Source organism: Podarcis muralis, chromosome 10 (genome assembly GCF_964188315.1).
Source record: "Podarcis muralis chromosome 10, rPodMur119.hap1.1, whole genome shotgun sequence".
Lineage (NCBI taxonomy): Eukaryota > Metazoa > Chordata > Lepidosauria > Squamata > Lacertidae > Podarcis > Podarcis muralis.
The window spans coordinates 44080752-44099193 of NC_135664.1; the positions used below are offsets into that span (position 1 = coordinate 44080752).

General features: G+C 44.6%; 1 protein-coding gene across 1 annotated transcript in view; it reads right to left on the reverse strand.

The window, feature by feature from the left end:
- The window catches only part of GSG1 (germ cell associated 1), a 111920-nt gene that overhangs the window by 5530 nt on the left and 87948 nt on the right, over positions 1-18442 (reverse strand). Inside the window, exons 4-6 of the mRNA XM_028746658.2 lie at positions 11551-11650; positions 5065-5389; positions 2008-2055 (exon numbers count right to left, since the gene is read on the reverse strand). Of these exons, the coding sequence (XP_028602491.2) occupies positions 2008-2055; positions 5065-5389 (373 nt within the window). The 5' untranslated portion in view covers positions 11551-11650. The remainder of the gene's footprint in view (positions 1-2007; positions 2056-5064; positions 5390-11550; positions 11651-18442) is intronic.

Below are 18442 nucleotides of genomic sequence, written 5' to 3' on the forward strand. Positions count from 1 at the left end.
GCGGCCACCGAGACCACATAACACCGGTCTTGAAAGACCTACATTGGCTCCCAGTAGGTGTCCGATCACAATTCAAAGTGTTGGTGCTGACCTTTAAAGCCCTAAATAGCCTTGGTCCAATATACCTGAAGGAGTGTTTCCACCCCCATCGTTCTGCCTGGACACTGAGGTCCAGTGCCGAGGGCCTTCTGGCGGTTCCCTTGCTGCGAGAAGCCAAGTTACAGGGAACCAGGCAGAGGGCCTTCTCGGTAGTGGCACCCGCCCTGTGAAACACCCTCCCTTCAGATGTGAAGGAAATAAGCAGCTATCTTATCTTTAAAAGACATCTGAAGGCAGCCCTGTTTAGTTACGTTTTTAATATGTAATGCTGTATTGTTTTTAACACTCGATTGGGAGCTGTCCAGAGTGGCTGGGGAAAGCAACTACCAGACTTTTAGAAGACATCTGAGGGCAGCCCTGTTTAGGGAAGCTTTTAATGTTTAATAGAGTATTGTATTTTAATCTTCTGTTGGAAGCCGCCCAGAGTGGGCAGGGTATAAATAACAAATTATTATTATTATTATTATTATTATTATTATTAATTATTATTATTATCCTCTACTCCCAGGGACCCAGTAGTAAACCCAGGGATCCTGTGCATAGGCCTGCTCTGTTTATTTAGCAGCCAGACCTTCACAACACTCTAATGAAAGAACAATGGCTCAAAAATAACAGCCCTGGAATGGAACTCCACACAAGCCATTAGATGGCACCCAGACCAACACCACAGGTAATTGGAAAGAGCAGGATCTGGAAACCTAGTCAGGAGGAGCAAAAGCCAAATTATAAGAGGAAATTAGGACTACAGAGGCTTGAAGAGAAGGGAGCACACCAGACCTCAGGACCTTAAACATGGAGGAGTTAGAGTAGTGCACCATTTCTATCAGCTAATTGCCATACCTTTTAAGCTACATGAAGCTTGTTTGAGCCTTTGGATAGGCATGGAAGGGAAGGCCTGTATTAGCAATATGGTGATATGAATCCTAATAGTATTGAAAATAAGTTCAAATAAATATCACAGAGGCCTGCTGATCAGAGAATGAGCAACATCCACCTGCTTAATAAAGAACTCTGGGATTTTTGACAGGTTTCAACTTATAGTGGGTTGCATCCAGGAAAAAAAAACTGTCTGAATTTAGTTCTCATTAAATTCAATAGAATGTTAGTCATGATTAACTGTGTTGTGGATTTCAGTGGGATTTAAATTCAATTAACTTTTGACCCATGCCTAATAATTATTATTATTATTATTATTATTATTATTTTAGACTGCTCAATGCTAGACGCTGAGCATCTACTCAGGCTTTCTCAGATGTTCAAACATGTTGCTTAACCATGTTTTCATTGCTATTTTAGTTACCAAACCCAAATAAATCCATGTTATTTCTATGAGCACTTTTGTTAAAACTGGAGAAATAAGAAACTGGGAAAAGAAGCCAGAAGTCTCAGCATCAAAAGTCATAAAACAGAAACATGTCATGAGACAGAAGTGCTTTGCCAAAAAGTAAGGTAAAGGTACCCCTGCCCGTACGGGCCAGTCTTGCCAGACTATAGGGTTGTGTGCTCATCTCACTCAAGAGGCTGGGAGCCAGCGCTGTCCGCAGACACTTCCGGGTCACGTGGCCAGCGTGACAAGCTGCATCTGGCGAGCCAGCGCAGCACATGGAACACCGTTTACCTTCCCGCTGGTAAGCGGTCCCTATTTATCTACTTGCACCCGGGGGTGCTTTCGAACTGCTAGGTTGGCAGGCGCTGGGACCAAACGACGGGAGCGCACCCCACCGCGGGGATTCAAACCGCCGACCATGCGATCAGCAAGTCCTAGGCGCTGAGGTTTTACCCATAGCTCCACCCGCGTCCCAACATTGCCAAAAAGTAACAAATGGCAAATATCCAGATACAGCTGTTCTTGATCATGCCCATTCTAAAGGTTGCGCTGGTCCACACCAGTCTGGGGCTTATTCCTACCTCTCTCTGCTGGAGGTGAAAGCTCAATGAAACTGCGACATTTCTCATCTGAAAGAAAACAGAATGGTAAAATTATCCCAGGAGCTGCAGGAAGGAGAAGTCAGCTCTTAAATCTAGATTATAGTGTTGACATTGTTCAATGTTTTTGATTGCTTCTGGGCTATGTTCTTCTATGTTCTAAGAGTAAACGGATGGCTGCCATTGGCTGTCTCTCCATTCTCAGCCCTCTGCTGTGAGGTAGGCAGGAGGGGGGAATAATATCCATTTGAAATGCAAGAACCATCTCCAGTTTAGAATACTGATCAGAATGTACGCCAGGATTGGATGTGGCTGTGGCTAATGGTTTTGTTTATTTTTGCTTGAGGGCCACATTCAACCTTAGTCAATCCTTGGAGGATTCATGACTGATTGTCCATCCCCCACATACTAACAAATGTGTGTGTGTGCGTGTGCGTGCTCACACACACACACACACACACACACACAGAGAGAGAGAGAGAGAGAGAGAGAGAGAGAGAGAGCTCTATTTCCCTAGCTGATTCTTTGCAGTCAAATTGACTTTTCATTCAAAAAATCCCTCTCTCTCTCTCTCTCTCTCTCTCTCTCTCTCTCTCTCCACTCAAATGTCCACCCATCCCTATGTGTTCACATTAATTTTTGTTCTTTTTGCTGCTGGCTGAATTTGTTCAAGTCTTGGGCCTGTTTTGGGGGCCAGAGCAGCCTCGAGAACTAGGGCTTAGATCCATGGTAGTTCACTGGACGTCATCTGAGATATGTGCAGTACAGTCCAATCTTATGGATGTTTGTTTAGGAATAAGTCTAAGATCTATAGACTCATTTCATTAAGCGTGCACAGGATTCCAGTCTTCTTCTCAAGTGAATCTTCTGAAGATAAGGCATTACTGTAAGAACAGAATTCAGGATCAGATAGGCCTTTGGCCCGATTCTGTGGAACAGTTCTTACAGACCCTCCAAGTGTCCCTATTTTCCAGGGACAGTCCTGGATTTACAGAAGCCGTCCTGGGTTCTGATTTGATCCTGGAATTTCCCAATTTTCCTTACGTCATCCCTAATTTCATTGGAGAAATGTTGGAGGGTATGGAGTTATGGAGATAAGTAACTATACAGAAAGCAGGTGAAGTTTTTTAAATGTTTAAGTTTGATTATGTTTTTATATACGTTGGAAGCCACCCAGAGTGGCTGGGGTAACCCAGTCAGATGGGCAGGGTATAAATTCATTCATTCATTCATTCATTTATTGGATGTCCCTGTTTTCATTGGAGAAATGTTGGAGGGTATGTTCTTATGTTCACAACATGCATCACCTGTTCAATACACAGAATACCAAAAGCAAATCTGGGCATCGGTCAGTTAGTTCTTTTAAATGTGAGTAAATTTAAGAATTCTCATTTCTACTAAAGCAAATTCCAGGAAGTAAAAAATTAAGGGATTAAGATGGATTTAAAATGGCCAAGTGGTAGCCTTGCATATGTAAGTGTCAACAATTGCCAAGTCTATCTGTGGTTTTATATCAGGCTATAAACAAGTGTCCAACCTGTGCGTCCTTTGCTGCAAAGTACTTCTTAACTATATTGGTTCTCGGGCTTCTGGTTCTGAAGATTATATTCCCCAGATACAGGTTTGCCTTTTGAAAGTTATTTTGTCCTCTCCAGCTGAACACTATCTTGTAGGTTTTCTTCCCCACCCCCCGCTGCCTGCAAAACTAATCTCTCCAGGTCCCTTTGTATCATTTTACCCAGCTTTTTGGTGTTCAGAATGCCTCCCCATTCTGTGACAGCTGCGCATTTCATTGAGACTCTATGTACTGCTTCATGGGCAATTGAATAAAATTGACCCTGCTTACTCATACCTTGTTCCTGAATGCATTTTGGGAGTGTACAATGTTTATTTCAGTAGAGCTTGCTTCCTGAAGAGAATGATAATTTGACATCAGGATTTTATGGGGCTGGTTCTCCTCCCAGGATGTCACAAAAATCTCACAATGAGGGAGGAAAGCAAAGTGCTCTAGAGGTAGCTGTTTGGGTCCCATGTTAGCTGGATGACAAAAATGGGAATTGAACTAAAACCATATTAAATTGGCCCTCTTCTTACTACAGTGGTACCTCGGGTTACATACACTTCAGGTTACATACACTTCAGGTTACAGACTCCGCTAACCCAGAAATATTACCTCGGGTTAAGAACTTTGCTTCAGGATGAGAACAGAAATCATGCTCTGGCGGTGCAGCAGCAGCGGGAGGCCCCATTAGCTAAAGTGGTGCTTCAGGTTAAGAACAGTTTCAGGTTAAGAACGGACCTCCAGAACGAATTAAGTAATTAACCTGAGGTACCACTGTGTAAGAAAAGGATTGATGAACTGAGCAGGAACCATTCAGATCCCACAGTCAGCACAATGCAACAGATTCCCCCATCTTCATTGTTAATTTTGAGAAGAATTTTTTTCTCTGGTATAACGCTATAGATCCTAAATCAAGTTTGGTGCAAGTTCCCATGCAGACATACCTTTATTGCTGCAGTGGCTAACCTGTGGTCCTCTAGATGTTGTTGAACTGCATTTCCCAACATCTCTGACCATTGGCCATGCTGGCTGGGGCTGATGGGAGTTGAAGTCCAACAACATCTGGAAGGTCAGAGGTCAGCCCATCCCTGCTGCACTGAAAAGCTGGCAGCCATACTCATTTCCTTGCACCGTTCGGAGACTGAGGTGGTGTGCAACAATATTATGAAAGGAAGAAGTCCTCATTCCCAGCTTCACCCTTTGACTGACTGCCTCAGTGGGAAAGCCAAGGCAGAAATTCCTTCTCTATTGGCTTGGCTGGGACAAATTGCCATTTGGCTCCTCTGTTTCCAGAACAATTTCTCCCAGAGCCATCCCACCTGGTCGTTATGTAACTTCATTATGCAACAGTATGAAAGAGTCAGTACCTTTTGTGTTATGTCTCTTGTGTTATGATAAAATGTCAATCTCCTTAAGTGCTTCGGTAGAAAGGCAGTACATGGAAGTGAATGAATGAAGAGGCAGACTAGAGAGATTACCTGAGCCTTCAATGTTCTCCTCGCAGGAAAGCCACATGCCTGTGTGGAAGTACCGGAAGGCAAAGCGATCGTCCCCGGTCTCCCAGCTATAGTGCACCACATCTTGGGAGGGTGCAGAGGAATTGCTGGCCCCTCCGTCAGGAGGCATGGGGACACCGATGCACTTGGTGTTCTTAGTTTTCCCGCACAAAGGCTTGGGGACTTTCTGTGTCCCCACACACCAGTAACTGCCCAGCAGGGCTGTGGTAGAAAGGCTGAGAGCCAGCAGGTTCAGGACCACTGCCAGAACAGCCCGACGCCAAGGGAGGATCTTCAAAAGCTTCATCTGCAAGAGGCAAGCGAGATAGTTCCCTCAATTCCAGGGATTTATGAATCGTAAGGAAATAAAGCAATATCAGGGGGAAACATTTCAGCTCTGATGCTTCAGGCATTGCAAACTGCATTCAGCAATATAAAGTGTTGGTGCTGACCTTTAAAGCCTTAAACGACCTCGGTCCTGTATACCTGAAGGAGCGTCTCCACCCCCATTGTTCTGCCCAGACACTGAGGTCCAGTGCCAAGGGCCTTCTGGTGGTTCCCTCATTGCGAGAAGTGAGGTTACAGGGAACCAGACAGAGGGCCTTCTCGGTAGTGGCACCTGCCCTGTGGAACACCCTCCCTTCAGATGTGAAGGAAATAAGCAGCTATCTTATCTTTAAAAGACATCTGAAGGCAGCCCTGTTTAGGTACGCTTTTAATATTTAATGCTGTATTGTTTTTAACACTCGATTGGGAGCTGTCCAGAGTGGCTGGGGAAACTCAGCCAGATGGGCAGAGTATAAATAAAAAATTATTATTATAAATTATTATTAATGGACAGTACAATATAATGGAGAGGATTCCTGGAAGAAGACCTGTCACATGCACCAGCAATGGGGAATCTATAGTCTACCATAAATTGTTGGGCTACACCTCATGTTGTCCCTGAGCATCGGCCATGTTGGCCATGGCTAATGGGAGTCCAACAACATCTACAGGACTACATGCTCCCATTGCTGACATACCTGGGTGGAAAGACGAGGGCCCAGAAATACGCTGCCTTTAAGTGCAACCGACAAACCAACAAATGTAAACAAGAAACAAGCCTCTCTCTTTTTAGCTACATATTGTCATGGACCAACCTGGGCCCCATGATTTGGCATACACAGAAGGCATGGAAGAGGGTGCCAGCAAAGGCAGGGGACGTGGGGACACTTCAGGGGAGGGGGAGGAGACTGGCACTGAGGGCAAGCATCACCCGGGAGAGGCTTGATCAGGGGGGAAGTGACTGCAAGGGTGAAGAGTGCCCTATGCCGAGTTGTCAGGATGAGGCGAATAGGGGAGACCTGGAAGAGGGTGGAGGAGGCAGCAGCAGCAGGGACTGGGGAATGAGCAGGGGACCAGTGGAAGTGTTACCAGAGGGGCCTGATCCAAGCAAGAAGGGAGTCCAAACACCCCCCTCCCTCCACTGCCGCTGTCATCTTGAGCTCATAGGCGGGCAAGGAGGGAAAAACAATGCTGTTTGCCTAGATGAGGAAGCGAGTGGCTGTGTTCATGCAGTCAGCAGCCTGGAGAGAAGGTGGAGAGATTCCTGAGGAAACCTGGCCAGGCTAAGACGGGGCTGGCTGAAGAGAGCATGTGATCGCTGCCCCTGTAGCCGATTCAGATTGGAACCTGCCCTAATAGTAGTGCCCTTTTTAAGGAAAGGAGAGGCAAGCCTCAAGGGTCAACACAACAATCTACAGGGTAGGCATGAAGAGGAGGAGTATTGTGAAGACTAAGGGGGTGATGTAGGGCGTTGGAGAGCAGAGGATGGAGTGATTCACTGGGTGAAGGTGAAGCAGACTATCTTTGACTTGGCACTGGACCACCCCATCTCAAGCCTGCACCAACAGCGACACATATACAGTTCACACCTTCTTGCCCTATCTAAATGGATAATAAATTTCCTTGTTCTGTATTGATAACAGGGATGGTCTCTTCATGCAATTAACATTCCATTCTTTCAATTGCACCATCAGGTTTTGAACAGACAGGCAAAGCCCATGCACTTGGAGCAGGCTCCCCACCGCATTACCTTTGCTGAGCGCAATTTGCAACGTCTGAACCAAGCAAGACCATTTCAGATTACACCACAACAGGCACAGCCTCATTCTACAGGTTTTCAGTATTCCTCAACTTTTCAGCCCTTCACCCTAAAGTCTGGTTGCCACCTTTATGCATCAGTTTATGATTATTATTATTTTTAAAAAAGAAACCTTCATGAAAAATTGTCAGCATATTAGTGTGCATATCTAATAAATACATTTTGTCAGCACTTTTCTCTAATTCAATGCAGTTTTACATGTTGTTTTCATCAAGGGATGCATTTGTATCCAACCTTTCCCCTAATACATACGTGTGTGTGTGTGTGTGTGTGTGTGTGTGTGTGTGTGTTGCTGGAAAACTGCATTGCAACATTCACGGAAGTGTGGATTTCAAAAGGAAGCCGCATTTTGGTTTCTTGATTGTTTCAGGAATTGCAAAGTAGGTGGGATCACATAGTGAACTGAACCAGATTTCTCCCCCATCCTGACTTCTGTGAACTCCATTGAGTTAACTTATTTTAGAATCCAAGGCATCTGAAAAACCTCTGAGCATTATTTACCCTTCCTGCTCCCTGATCTTTTCTGAGGCAGCCACGTGGTTTTGCATTCCCACCCAATATTGGTCATGCATTTTTGTACAGGAATTCTGCACACACACACACACACACGAGAGAGAGAGAGAGAGAGAGAGAGAGAGAGAGAGAGAGAGAGAGAGAGACTTTAGAGCCAGCAGAGTCCAACTGGGAACCAGAAGCCAATCAAAATCTATGTGGAGGTAGGAAGGAAACCCCTCTGATTTGAGGGTTGCTACTAACACATTACACTGAACAAGAGAACAAAAGAGACCACGGTTTGCATTAAAATCTGCCTGTGCTAATTTATAAGTATATATGCAGAATTTAGAAATAATTGCTTTAATTTTGATAGTAAACACATCTCACCATTGTGGGGAAGACTGTCACTGGGTGGGATCTGTATGCCTAGTCAGTCTTCATTCATGTGTTGGAATGCTAGATGCTGATGGGCCACTTCAAGGCTTTTGCTCCTCTCTCTCCTGCCGGTTTCTTATCTTTTAAACCAGATTTAGACTGGACAGACCTTCAAATACAGGGTGCCTTCAAATAAAGGCTTGGCCCCTGAGAACCCTTCAAATAGAGAGTGCCCTGGATAAAGTAGGACACATGGCCACTCTAGATTACTTCCGCCACTTGCAGAATGCTTCCCCTCCACTGCAACAGCTTTATTGCAGTGTGCCGAAATACCAAAGCATCATCAACATTATATTTCTTACCCATCCTTCACTCTAAGTTTCTAGAGTGGGTTGCAATAATTATAGCACCTTGCAACATATGACAGAGACAATTACCTTTCTGAAGGCTTTTCCAGTTGCTGCAGTTTAATGTGCAAGCTGCACTGAATGTCAGGTTCTGGGATTGCCTTGAATTCCGCACATCTTCCAGCTAGGTTTGCAGATGTCAAACTCATCCTGACCCCCTTACACCTCTTCCTCCTCCCTTTACCCACCCACCCTCCAAAAAAATCTCAGACGCCCCCTCCCTTCAGACTCCTCAGTGATTATTAAATGCTGTCCATCCAGTCAGCAGCTGTTTTGAGGGAAATGGGCACTTTATAATCCACAATGCAATCACAGCACAGCTGTTCCGGGAGATTACAGAGAGAAAGATTGGTATTGCAGGCTGGGATTAAGCATAAGAGGTGACCTCCATTCACTGCAGGAGGAAATCTTTCAGGGAAAACAGAGCTGGAGTCATTCATGACCAGTGGCGATTAAACTGGTAACAGTTCAGAATGAGTTGGTGGGCCTCAGCTCAGGTGTAAAAGGCCCATGGCACAAAATCTGGGGCAGCCACTGATGCTTCTCCATGACTTCAGCCTTACCAAGAGAGGCAAGGGGTGTGAGTGGTCAGTAAAGACGAAATGATTTTTCATATTGTTATTGTTTCATTCGTGATGCAAATTCATCTACGTCTCTTCAGTCATATGCCTGAATATGCAAATGCTGAAAATGCTGAAAATCTGTTGTATGGGGAAAGTCTGCAGGGGGCTTCTGCAAGTAGAGCTCTCCCTGTGATCAGGGTGAAATAGGGTCCACGATCACACAGAGGTGTCTACTTACATTTCAGCAAAAGTGAGTTGAAACCCCATGCAGACCTTCTCTAGGACTAAGGGAGATGCACAGTGTGCAAGGACATTGGAGGTGAGGTTTGCACACCTGTCCCCATCCACACTTCTACAATTCATGTGTTCAGGTGCTCTGATCAGACGCCACTAAGGTGTTCAGGTGCAAGATAAGACAGGACTCCTGCCCAGAGCTGTGCTGAAGAGCTTGCACAAGCCACCCCTGCCGAAATCCCCTTTTCTTCTACACAATTTTTAAAAGTGCAGGAGGCCTCTCTTCTTTTGCAGCTGGCCACCTTAGATCCGTGTCATGTGAATGTGGGGTGGGGGTGGGGAGAGAGAGAGAGAGAGAGAATAAACACATTCCAAGGACTGGGAATTTGGCACTGTCGCTACTTGAAACTTTCTGATAGCATTTCATTTTAATTCAAAATTTCTAACATGAGGCTTGGAGCGAGAGCACGGGGACCAGAGAGCACACAGCTGCACAAATTGCCAGGTGTGCAATTTAGTTTTTGTTGGATTACACAGGATTAGGAAGTCCTTGAGGTAGGCATCATCCCTTACATAACTATCTAACTGGAGTAGGAAGTGCTTTTAAAATTGGTGTACTCAGTGGAGGACTGATTAATTTAGTGTCCCCCTGGGGAATCAGAGCAGCTTATTGGTTTCTGGCACTGCAGCCGCACCACTAGAGTAAGGCTGAGGGATTCACAGAGTCTGAAATTTTACCCTAACCCTGAACTAGTTCTCTTGAGGCTACTTTAGATAATATAGACACGGGGGTTGAGTATTTTATTTGTTTTGACGGTTTTCCTGTCTCTTACCCACGTATGCACAGATCCTCCTTGTCCACACTTATCTAACACTTGCCAGCACCCTCAGCAGAATGACCTGAATGTGTATTCTGTTGCATAAACAAACTCTCAAATGCACGAAGCCTCTACATTTCCAGTGGACCCTGGACCTAGTGGTATGGGAGAACACAGGAAAATGCCTGTTGGAGCAGACCAAAAGCCCATCCAGGATAGTGTTCAGTCCTCACAGTGGCCAACCAGATGGGGAACTGCACTACATTTTTCTGCACTTTGATTTGAGCTCTGCCCAGACTTATAAAACTCATATCTAGGAAAAGGAACACAAAGCAAACAGTGGCAGTTATTTATCCCAACAGCAGGTGGCACTCCTTCCTTATAATTCTTTCTGAGGGGTGGAATCCCATTTGCTCCAGTTTTTGAAAATCTCCTACCACTGGAAGGGTAAAAGACTCTTTCCTCCTTTTAATTCTTGATTTTTAAAAGGAACAAACAAAAACATTAGGATTCCCCCCCCCCCTCTGAATGCATTTTACCTCCTTCTCCTCCCTCTGTGACTATGGAATATTTGTGATATCACCCTAGAATTTTTATATAATCAAACCAATTATCTTGAAAATACCTGCTGCATCATCTCCCTGCTTTTGCTGTGTCCATGCACCAAGAATTGGGCTTTCACAATATACTTGTTTTGAGAGACAAAGCCCAAATCCCTTATTCTTTATTGTGCCCGTATCTTGCTGCTCCCAATTCTCTTCCTAGTTTCATCTTCTGCCACTTTCCACTATCTAAAGTGATCCCTTGACATGTTAGCATGATGATTTCAAATATGAAAACAATGCACTATTTATCCTTTTATAAGCCTATCTACAAGGGATATATCTTATTTGGGGGGTGGGAGGGAGGACAGGCAGGCAACTGCTGTACTAACATTTGGTATCCAAGCATAATTTTATTTTTTTAAGGTCATGGTTAAGTTAGGCTCAGCATCCCTTATGCAGGATGATCCAAACACTTGATTCCTACAAATGCTGGTAGGATCTTCCTGTACTCACTATCAAATGAGGTGGATAAATATTTGCCCTGGGGGTAGTCAACTATATGAGGGAAAGTAATGCTGAAATAAATTTCAGCATTTCAGCACTGTCTCTTTGCACTGTTCACATTACCGTGATGGTACACGGCATGCCTATTCAGGTCAAGTCTCAATGGGTGATACTTAATGACACCGAGTCAATGTTAGTCATAAGAACACAAGGAGAGCCATGCAGGATCAGGCCAAGAGCCCATCTGTTCCAGGATCCCATTCTCACAATGGCCAAACAGATGCCCCATGGCAAGCCCACAACCAAGTGGTCTCCCCTGGCAGAGATGAGATGTGCTGAATCGGCAGCCCTGCCCTCCCAGTTCAAAGGGCAACACCCCACCTGTGACTCTCAAAGATGGCACAGCTCTTCATAGCTCCTCACGGGGGGCACAGGAGGTTTCTTCCAGTGGTGCTTCAATGATGTGTCCTTGGTAGCAGCCCTGGAAAGAGATGGGGGACTTCGTCACAAACAGGAACACCAAGACAGGACACGGCACAGAGAAATGCAGAGAGAGAGAGAACCAGCCATACCCAGGCAGCTTATCCGATGAGGCGCTGGTTACACCCAACCCTACAGCTTCTCTTTTTTGCCCACTCGAGTTAAAAAATTCCCACAAGATGGTCCTTTTCACTCCTTAGCTTCTACAAAGGAAGCATCCTTCCCAGGGCAATAGCACCGAGACTGCTAGACCTCTCAAAGCTGGAGACAGACTCAAATGACAGTGGTTTTTCGTTTTGTCTTTTTGCTTGAGCCCTAAGTAATTCCACTCAGATTGTAACCTTTATTTAGCTCTTTAACCCTTCCTTAGCAGCAGTATACGTGGGATGCGCATTTCTAGCTGGTAACTACATTTGATGGGGAGACGTGATTGGCTTTCACAAATCCCCTACTATGAAAGGCATCAAACCCCTCCGGAGATTTTAAAAATAGGAAATGACTTAATACTGGGTATTAGAAAGCTCCGGAATCAGAGCTTATTATCCAAAGGGGGGGGGGTGTTTGTCACAATTCCTCCTCCCCAAGCCTTGTGGCGCGGCCGCCATTCATTGCAATGGCAACAGATGTGCAAAAGATGCTTAGCCTTGGGTTCTGCCACAAAGATCCAAAGTCTTGTGGGTCCCCTAGCAGCTGTGTCTTGCCTACTCTTAGTAAAGTAGACTCCAGAGTTCATTCAAATGAATGAGAAAGAACAACAGTGAGAGTGAGAAGGATAGTTTTGTAAAAGAAAAGAAAAAGCCAGAGAGAGAGAGAGAGAGAGAGAGAGAGAGAGAGAGAGAGAGAGAGAGAGAATGAGAGAATATCATGGAGTTGCTGTGTGTGTGTGTGTGTGTATGAATCCTATACCATTGGGGGGGGGGATAATAAATAATAATAATAAATTTTATTTATATCCCGCCCTCCCCAGCCGAAGCCGGGCTCAGGGCGGCTAACAACAATAAAACAGTACAAAAGTACAGCATAAACAACATTCTAAAATCATTCATTATAAAATTAATTAATGCTCAAAAGATGCCAGTTACATAAATATGAAGATCAGATGGAGCCACAGTAGGAATTTTTGGTCCTGCATCATGTGAAATTGTAAGCTTGGAAGTGAAATGTGAGCACCCGTTACCCATTTCTCTCTCTTTCTGTCTTAACAAAGCCTCAAATTTCTGAGGGTCCTGACCAAATTTGCTCATTCATTCTGAATTATGTCACAGAAGCAGCGGGATTTCTACGTTTGCAGAAGGTGCTGTGTCCTAATCTAGAAGCACTCCTCAAAGAAACTCTTCCCAGCCTCAGTTATGTCACTTGAATGGATGTTTAGCCCAGGGATAGGGAACTTAGTCTTATCTTGGTAATCCTTACAACACCGTAAAGCAAGTTAGTTTTACTGATCAATACTAATCAATAAGGTAAAAGGTAAAGGACCTACGGATGGTTAAGTCCAGTCAAAGGCGACTATGGGGTGCGGCACTCATTTCGCTTTAGGCCAAGGGAGCTGGCGTTTGTCCGCAGACAGCTTTCCGGGTCATGTGGCCAGCATGACTAAACCGCTTCTGGCGCAGAGGGGCACCGTGACAGACTAATCAATATGAGCACCCTCACACAGCAGGTGGTGAGTGGACTGAGGCTGAGGGGAGATTTGAACCAGGGATTTCTCAAGCCCATGCTATTAAGCCTTAATTGCCAATTATGCAGTCTCTTTCTGGAGAATACTGGGAATATTGGAAAGATGTTCTCTGTCCAGCCCAAAGGGGACTTTGATTTCTTTAGTGGGAAGGGGGGGGGGTTACATAAGTTTACAATAAGTACCTAGAGACATTCTTCTCTCACTGGATAGTTCACTTTGGCTGTACACAAGCCACTACTATGTTAACCGGGGGGAATATACATATCTGGAAAATGCTTTCTTTTTTTAGTAAAAGAGATGGGGGGGCAAGCAGAGATGTATGGTCACTCAATAAAGCATTAAAAAAAGTTTGGTGTTGATTGTCCATATTGTCTACACTGATTTGCAGTGGGTCTTTAGGGTTTCAGTTGGGGGAGGGTCTCTCCCACCTCTTCCTGGAGATGCCAGGGATAAAAATCTGGAACCTTCTTCATGCGAATCAGATGCTCTGCCACTAACCTATGACCCGTTTCCCCGAAGACAACACAATGCGTCAGGAATTAAGGACTTGGGAGATGGCAGTGGTTACTTAGCTGTGAGGGATAGACACTCTGCACCAGCTCAAGGGCAACCCTAATATATAAACTGGGCAAAATGTTAAGCTAGATACATATCTATCACAGAAGAAGAAGTTTCTAGAACAGACAGGCATACAGTGGGGTACCTATACGGGGAATTGTGTGAAATAATTGTTGCAGAGTTGTAAAAACAAGTCAAGCAATTGTGTTGGGGGTCATTGGTATTCAGACAGTTGTTTTCCTATGTGTGGAAAACAGGAATGCCCAGCCCATAATTTAATCACATTGTGCTGGTGGGTGTGGTAGTGGTTGCTATAGCAATGGTTTGTACTGTGTAATTCCTCTTCCTCTGGCTTTGGGCAATGAGGAGTGTCTGGCTGGGGCTGGATATTACTCGTGAGGTCTGTTCCCCACAAACAAAACCATTTTCCCGCACAGAGATCATTTCTAGGAAGGGAACAATGCACTTATTTCACCAGCATTACATGTGAGTTGCGGATGATGAAGTCCTCATCCATGGCACTTTCACTCACCCAGCCTCCAATCCCTGGCAGAGGTGCTGTGGGGAGATCAAAGGAGGGAAAACTCCAGAGCCTTCTGCCAGGACAAAAGGTCCCAAGGACCCCTGGAAAATATGATTTCCCTAAGGATGCCCTTGGGAAATGGCATCTCACAAGGATACCTACCTGGGGTTTTGGCCCCATGCCAAAGCAGGGAGGGAGATAATTTTCCCTGCAGTTATAGTTCTTCAGCTGCTGGTCTGGCCAGTCAGTGGGGTTTAAAGAGAGCAGGTTAGGGACCAGGGGCCATGTGAGTGAAAGGGAGAGGATTTGGGGTGTTACAGAGGGATGAACCAAGCTTTGGCCTGCAAATCAGGCACCCTGCTTCCCAGTTCAGTGGGAAGTAGCTTGGCTTATTTCTCCAGCAAAGCTGATGTGAGCTACAGGGGCTTCCTCGTCACTATCCACATATTCAAGGCTCCTCTTTTGCAGAAAGCCGACGCCTGTACTCTTGAGCATGTGCAAGCTGCTGTAGGTGGCATCAAAAATATGCTTGTTTCCCATGGAAATCATGTGCATGAATCACAGGGTATGAATCACACTTGGGTTTACATGCTTTCGCTCTGTGCAAGCAAGGATTGGAGCAGCCAAGCCAACTCTTTGGACCAAGCCCTCTTCCTGAACCTTTGACAGCAATATGAGTGGCAGATATGAGCTGGTCAAAGTACTGTGTCCCTAGCTTCACCTATGGCATTCAACTTCTCATTAAAGGCACAAGAGCAGGGCAGGGCATTTTCTTCTATTATCAGTTGGCAAACTTACCCAAAACACCCTCTGATTCTCCCCACATGGGAGGGACCGCTTTGGGACTTTGGGGATTAGGATTGACTGGGTGGTGCAAAGCTCTGACTGGCCGGAGAACAGGAGATTGAGAGAAAGATCTGCAGAGCTTCTCTGAGTTCAAAGAGAAGTATTAAAATTTGTGGGGCATAGGAAAGTGTGAGGGGTTGAGATTTTGAAATTTGTTAAAATAATAATAATAATTGCTTGATATTTTCATTGGGAAGGCAGTACCTCAGTAGCCCTAGTGGACTGCTTGCCATTCTATTCCTGACAAGCATTTTTTAAAAATTAGATTATCTGGGTTTGATTTGTGGTGGTTTGTCCAAAGCAGAGAAGACAAAAGAACAAAAAAGCAGAGTGACTTCGGGTTGTCCAGGAAAAGGCAGCTTCCAACGAATTAAAAGCACAGTAAAACATTAAAAACTTCCCTATACAGGGCTGCCTTCCAGAGACAAGAGCTCGCAACCTGATGGACAGCATGGAGTAAAACTGTACCACTGCTCCACATCAGTCCAAACCCAAAGCAGGGGGCAGCTCTGAGATGAATATTTCCTGTGGCCTGGGAATGGAGGAAGAATCTTAGGGTGAGGATCTCTGCTGCCCCCTACAGTGCTGCTAATAAATGCATCCCAACAAAAATTGCTTTCTGGAGAAAAGAGTAAGGTTAAGCAATTGGACCCTGCCGTTGGTGACCAGGGCTTGTTTTTGTCAGCCAGCGATGGTATGAAGAAAAGAGGAAGGGAGGAGCACCTCTGAATGAACATGCAGAAATCTGAGGAGCAGGAGGGTGCGGCTGACAAACAGAAACATTACACAGAATTGAGATGTTGTGCATGTAGCTACTGTGTTCTAAAGAAACCAGAAAGCCATGTTGAAATGTCGCAGTCATCTGCATCGAGGATTTGCTTGCAAGTTGCTGCTTTAATGAGGCTGCTCCTAGCTTGGGGGTGAACAAGAGGAATGAGATGTCCAACAATGCCATAAGAATGTTACAGTTGTGACAAGGAATAAAGACATTGCTAAGTCACAGCAAACTTTGACACATCATGATGCAATATAAATATAAAAGGAAGGGAATGTACACACTAAGACTGGCCTTGTTCCATGTGAGTTTCGTAGAAGGAAGGTTCATTTGGGTTGAGCAAATATTTGAAATATTTCCCCCTCCTTTCTCAAAACCAGGATGTCTATAAAAAGCACAGCTTAGAAATGTGAGATGCTATTCCATTCAAATAAGGTGTTAATTAGAGGTGTATTGTTCCAATCTCATCCGTGATCTCATACAATCTCATTAGCATAGGGTTTGAATTGAGGGACGAATCTGTGGTATATTCAATCATTTACACGAGACCTCCAATTTAATTTTCCAGAGGCTTCTTGGCCAAACAACGAAACCTTTGTTTTTACTCAAGTAGTAGGTATTTTCTTTTGCAATGGAATAAGGTTTTTGAGCATTAATAAAACAATGTGGCAAGCTGTTTTAAGTTTGCACAGAAGCCTCGTCCATTTTGAGCAGTAGACAAATCACCCTGAGTGCTAAAACAGGAAGCAATAAAATGGACATAATTCTGCGTTAAAGTTTAAAAACAAAGCTTGATCTTCTACTCAATTGCTAGGGGAGGCAGTAAGATTCTGCATTTATAGCATGCACCTATGGGCAGTGACAGTATGAGAAGTCTGGGAATATTCACAAACATTCTGGCTTCTGAGGGGAATGAAGCTCACTATAGCAACTCTCTAAATTGAAAGGACAATTGACCAGAAAAGAAACTTCATACAGACTTAGGGACAGCAGTAGCAAAGTATGATAAACTCAGGAAATATGAATAGGCTTGTTATTACCTTTCATTCCCCCCAAGGAAAAAAAAAATCTCACTCAGGAAAGTGGGGGTGGGGAGAAGAGGAAATGATGGAGCTCTATATAGTGAGGGATAGGGAGGAAATCTGATTCAGTTCACATTTAAAGGCAAACCTTTCTAATTCACAATATCCAAAACAATATGCAAACAGAAACACAACCATTCTTTGAAATCCATGCTTCTCCAAATTCTGAGGTGCTGTTCTCCAGCCAAGTAAAAAAATGCACTTACTAGTGTAAAGTATGCATAAAAATGCATATATCTGCAACAATAACACAAAAATGCATCTCATTACGGGAAAATACTTTGTGAAATTGTGTGCATTAGGCAAAATTGCATACAGCATGTGCACATTAGGAAGAATGGGCACTAAAGTGCCGGTGAATTTTCATGATGGTATTTTAAAAAAATAAATAAATCACGAAGAGCTGTGGAGAACCAAACTTCAGAAGGTAAAAACTAGAAATGCAGAGAAACTGAGATTGACACTACAAAAAGGGAAATGGGAGGGACAAAAAAGCACGGGACAGGCACTGTGACTATCCTCTAGTCTAGTCAATGCACCCTTTTATCAAAGGTGCGGCTGTCCTTCTTCTGAAACGAAGCTCCATCTTGAAACATGCAATTCACTCATGTTTGCTAAAAACACGCCCACAACACAAAAAACAGACAATGCCTCCTTTCTTTTCTTTTCTTTTCTTCCTTTCCTCTCCCAGATGTGGGAACTCTTTTAAGTGAGGCCAAGGAATGTAGGTCCTTGGAAGGGTCTGTTTCAAGAGAGAGACCCCCCACTCCCACCCCCGCCACACACAAAGAGAGACAGGCGGCCAGAGATTATTTCCCTTTGGAAGATCTTCCTCTGCCTCTTTACTTAGGCCCTGAAGGCCACCTCAGGCTTTGCATATCACAACCACTGAGAGAAGCAGTGGTGCGTAAGTTTTCTTTTCTGCCTTTCCTGTGTCAGGTGTGAAACAGAGAATCCAACAGCAGCGGCCAGCCTCCCTGCCTCAGGTGGCACAATGTCATGATTTATTAATTCGTTATTTCTGTACCGCTTAATATACAGTGGTGCCTCGCAAGACGAAATTGATCCGTTCCACGAGTCTCTTGTCTTGCGGTTTTTTCGTCTTGCAAAGCACGGCTATTAACGGCTTAGCGGCTTAGCGGCTTTAAGAAAAAGGAAACAAACTCGCAAGAACTCGCAAGACGTTTCATCTTGCGAAGCAAGCCCATAGGGAAATTCGTCTTGCGGAACGACTCAAAAAACGGAAAACCCTTTCGTCTAGCGAGTTTTTCGTCTTGCGAGGCATTCGTCTTGCGGGGCACCACTGTATTAAAATATATCTCTAAGGGGTG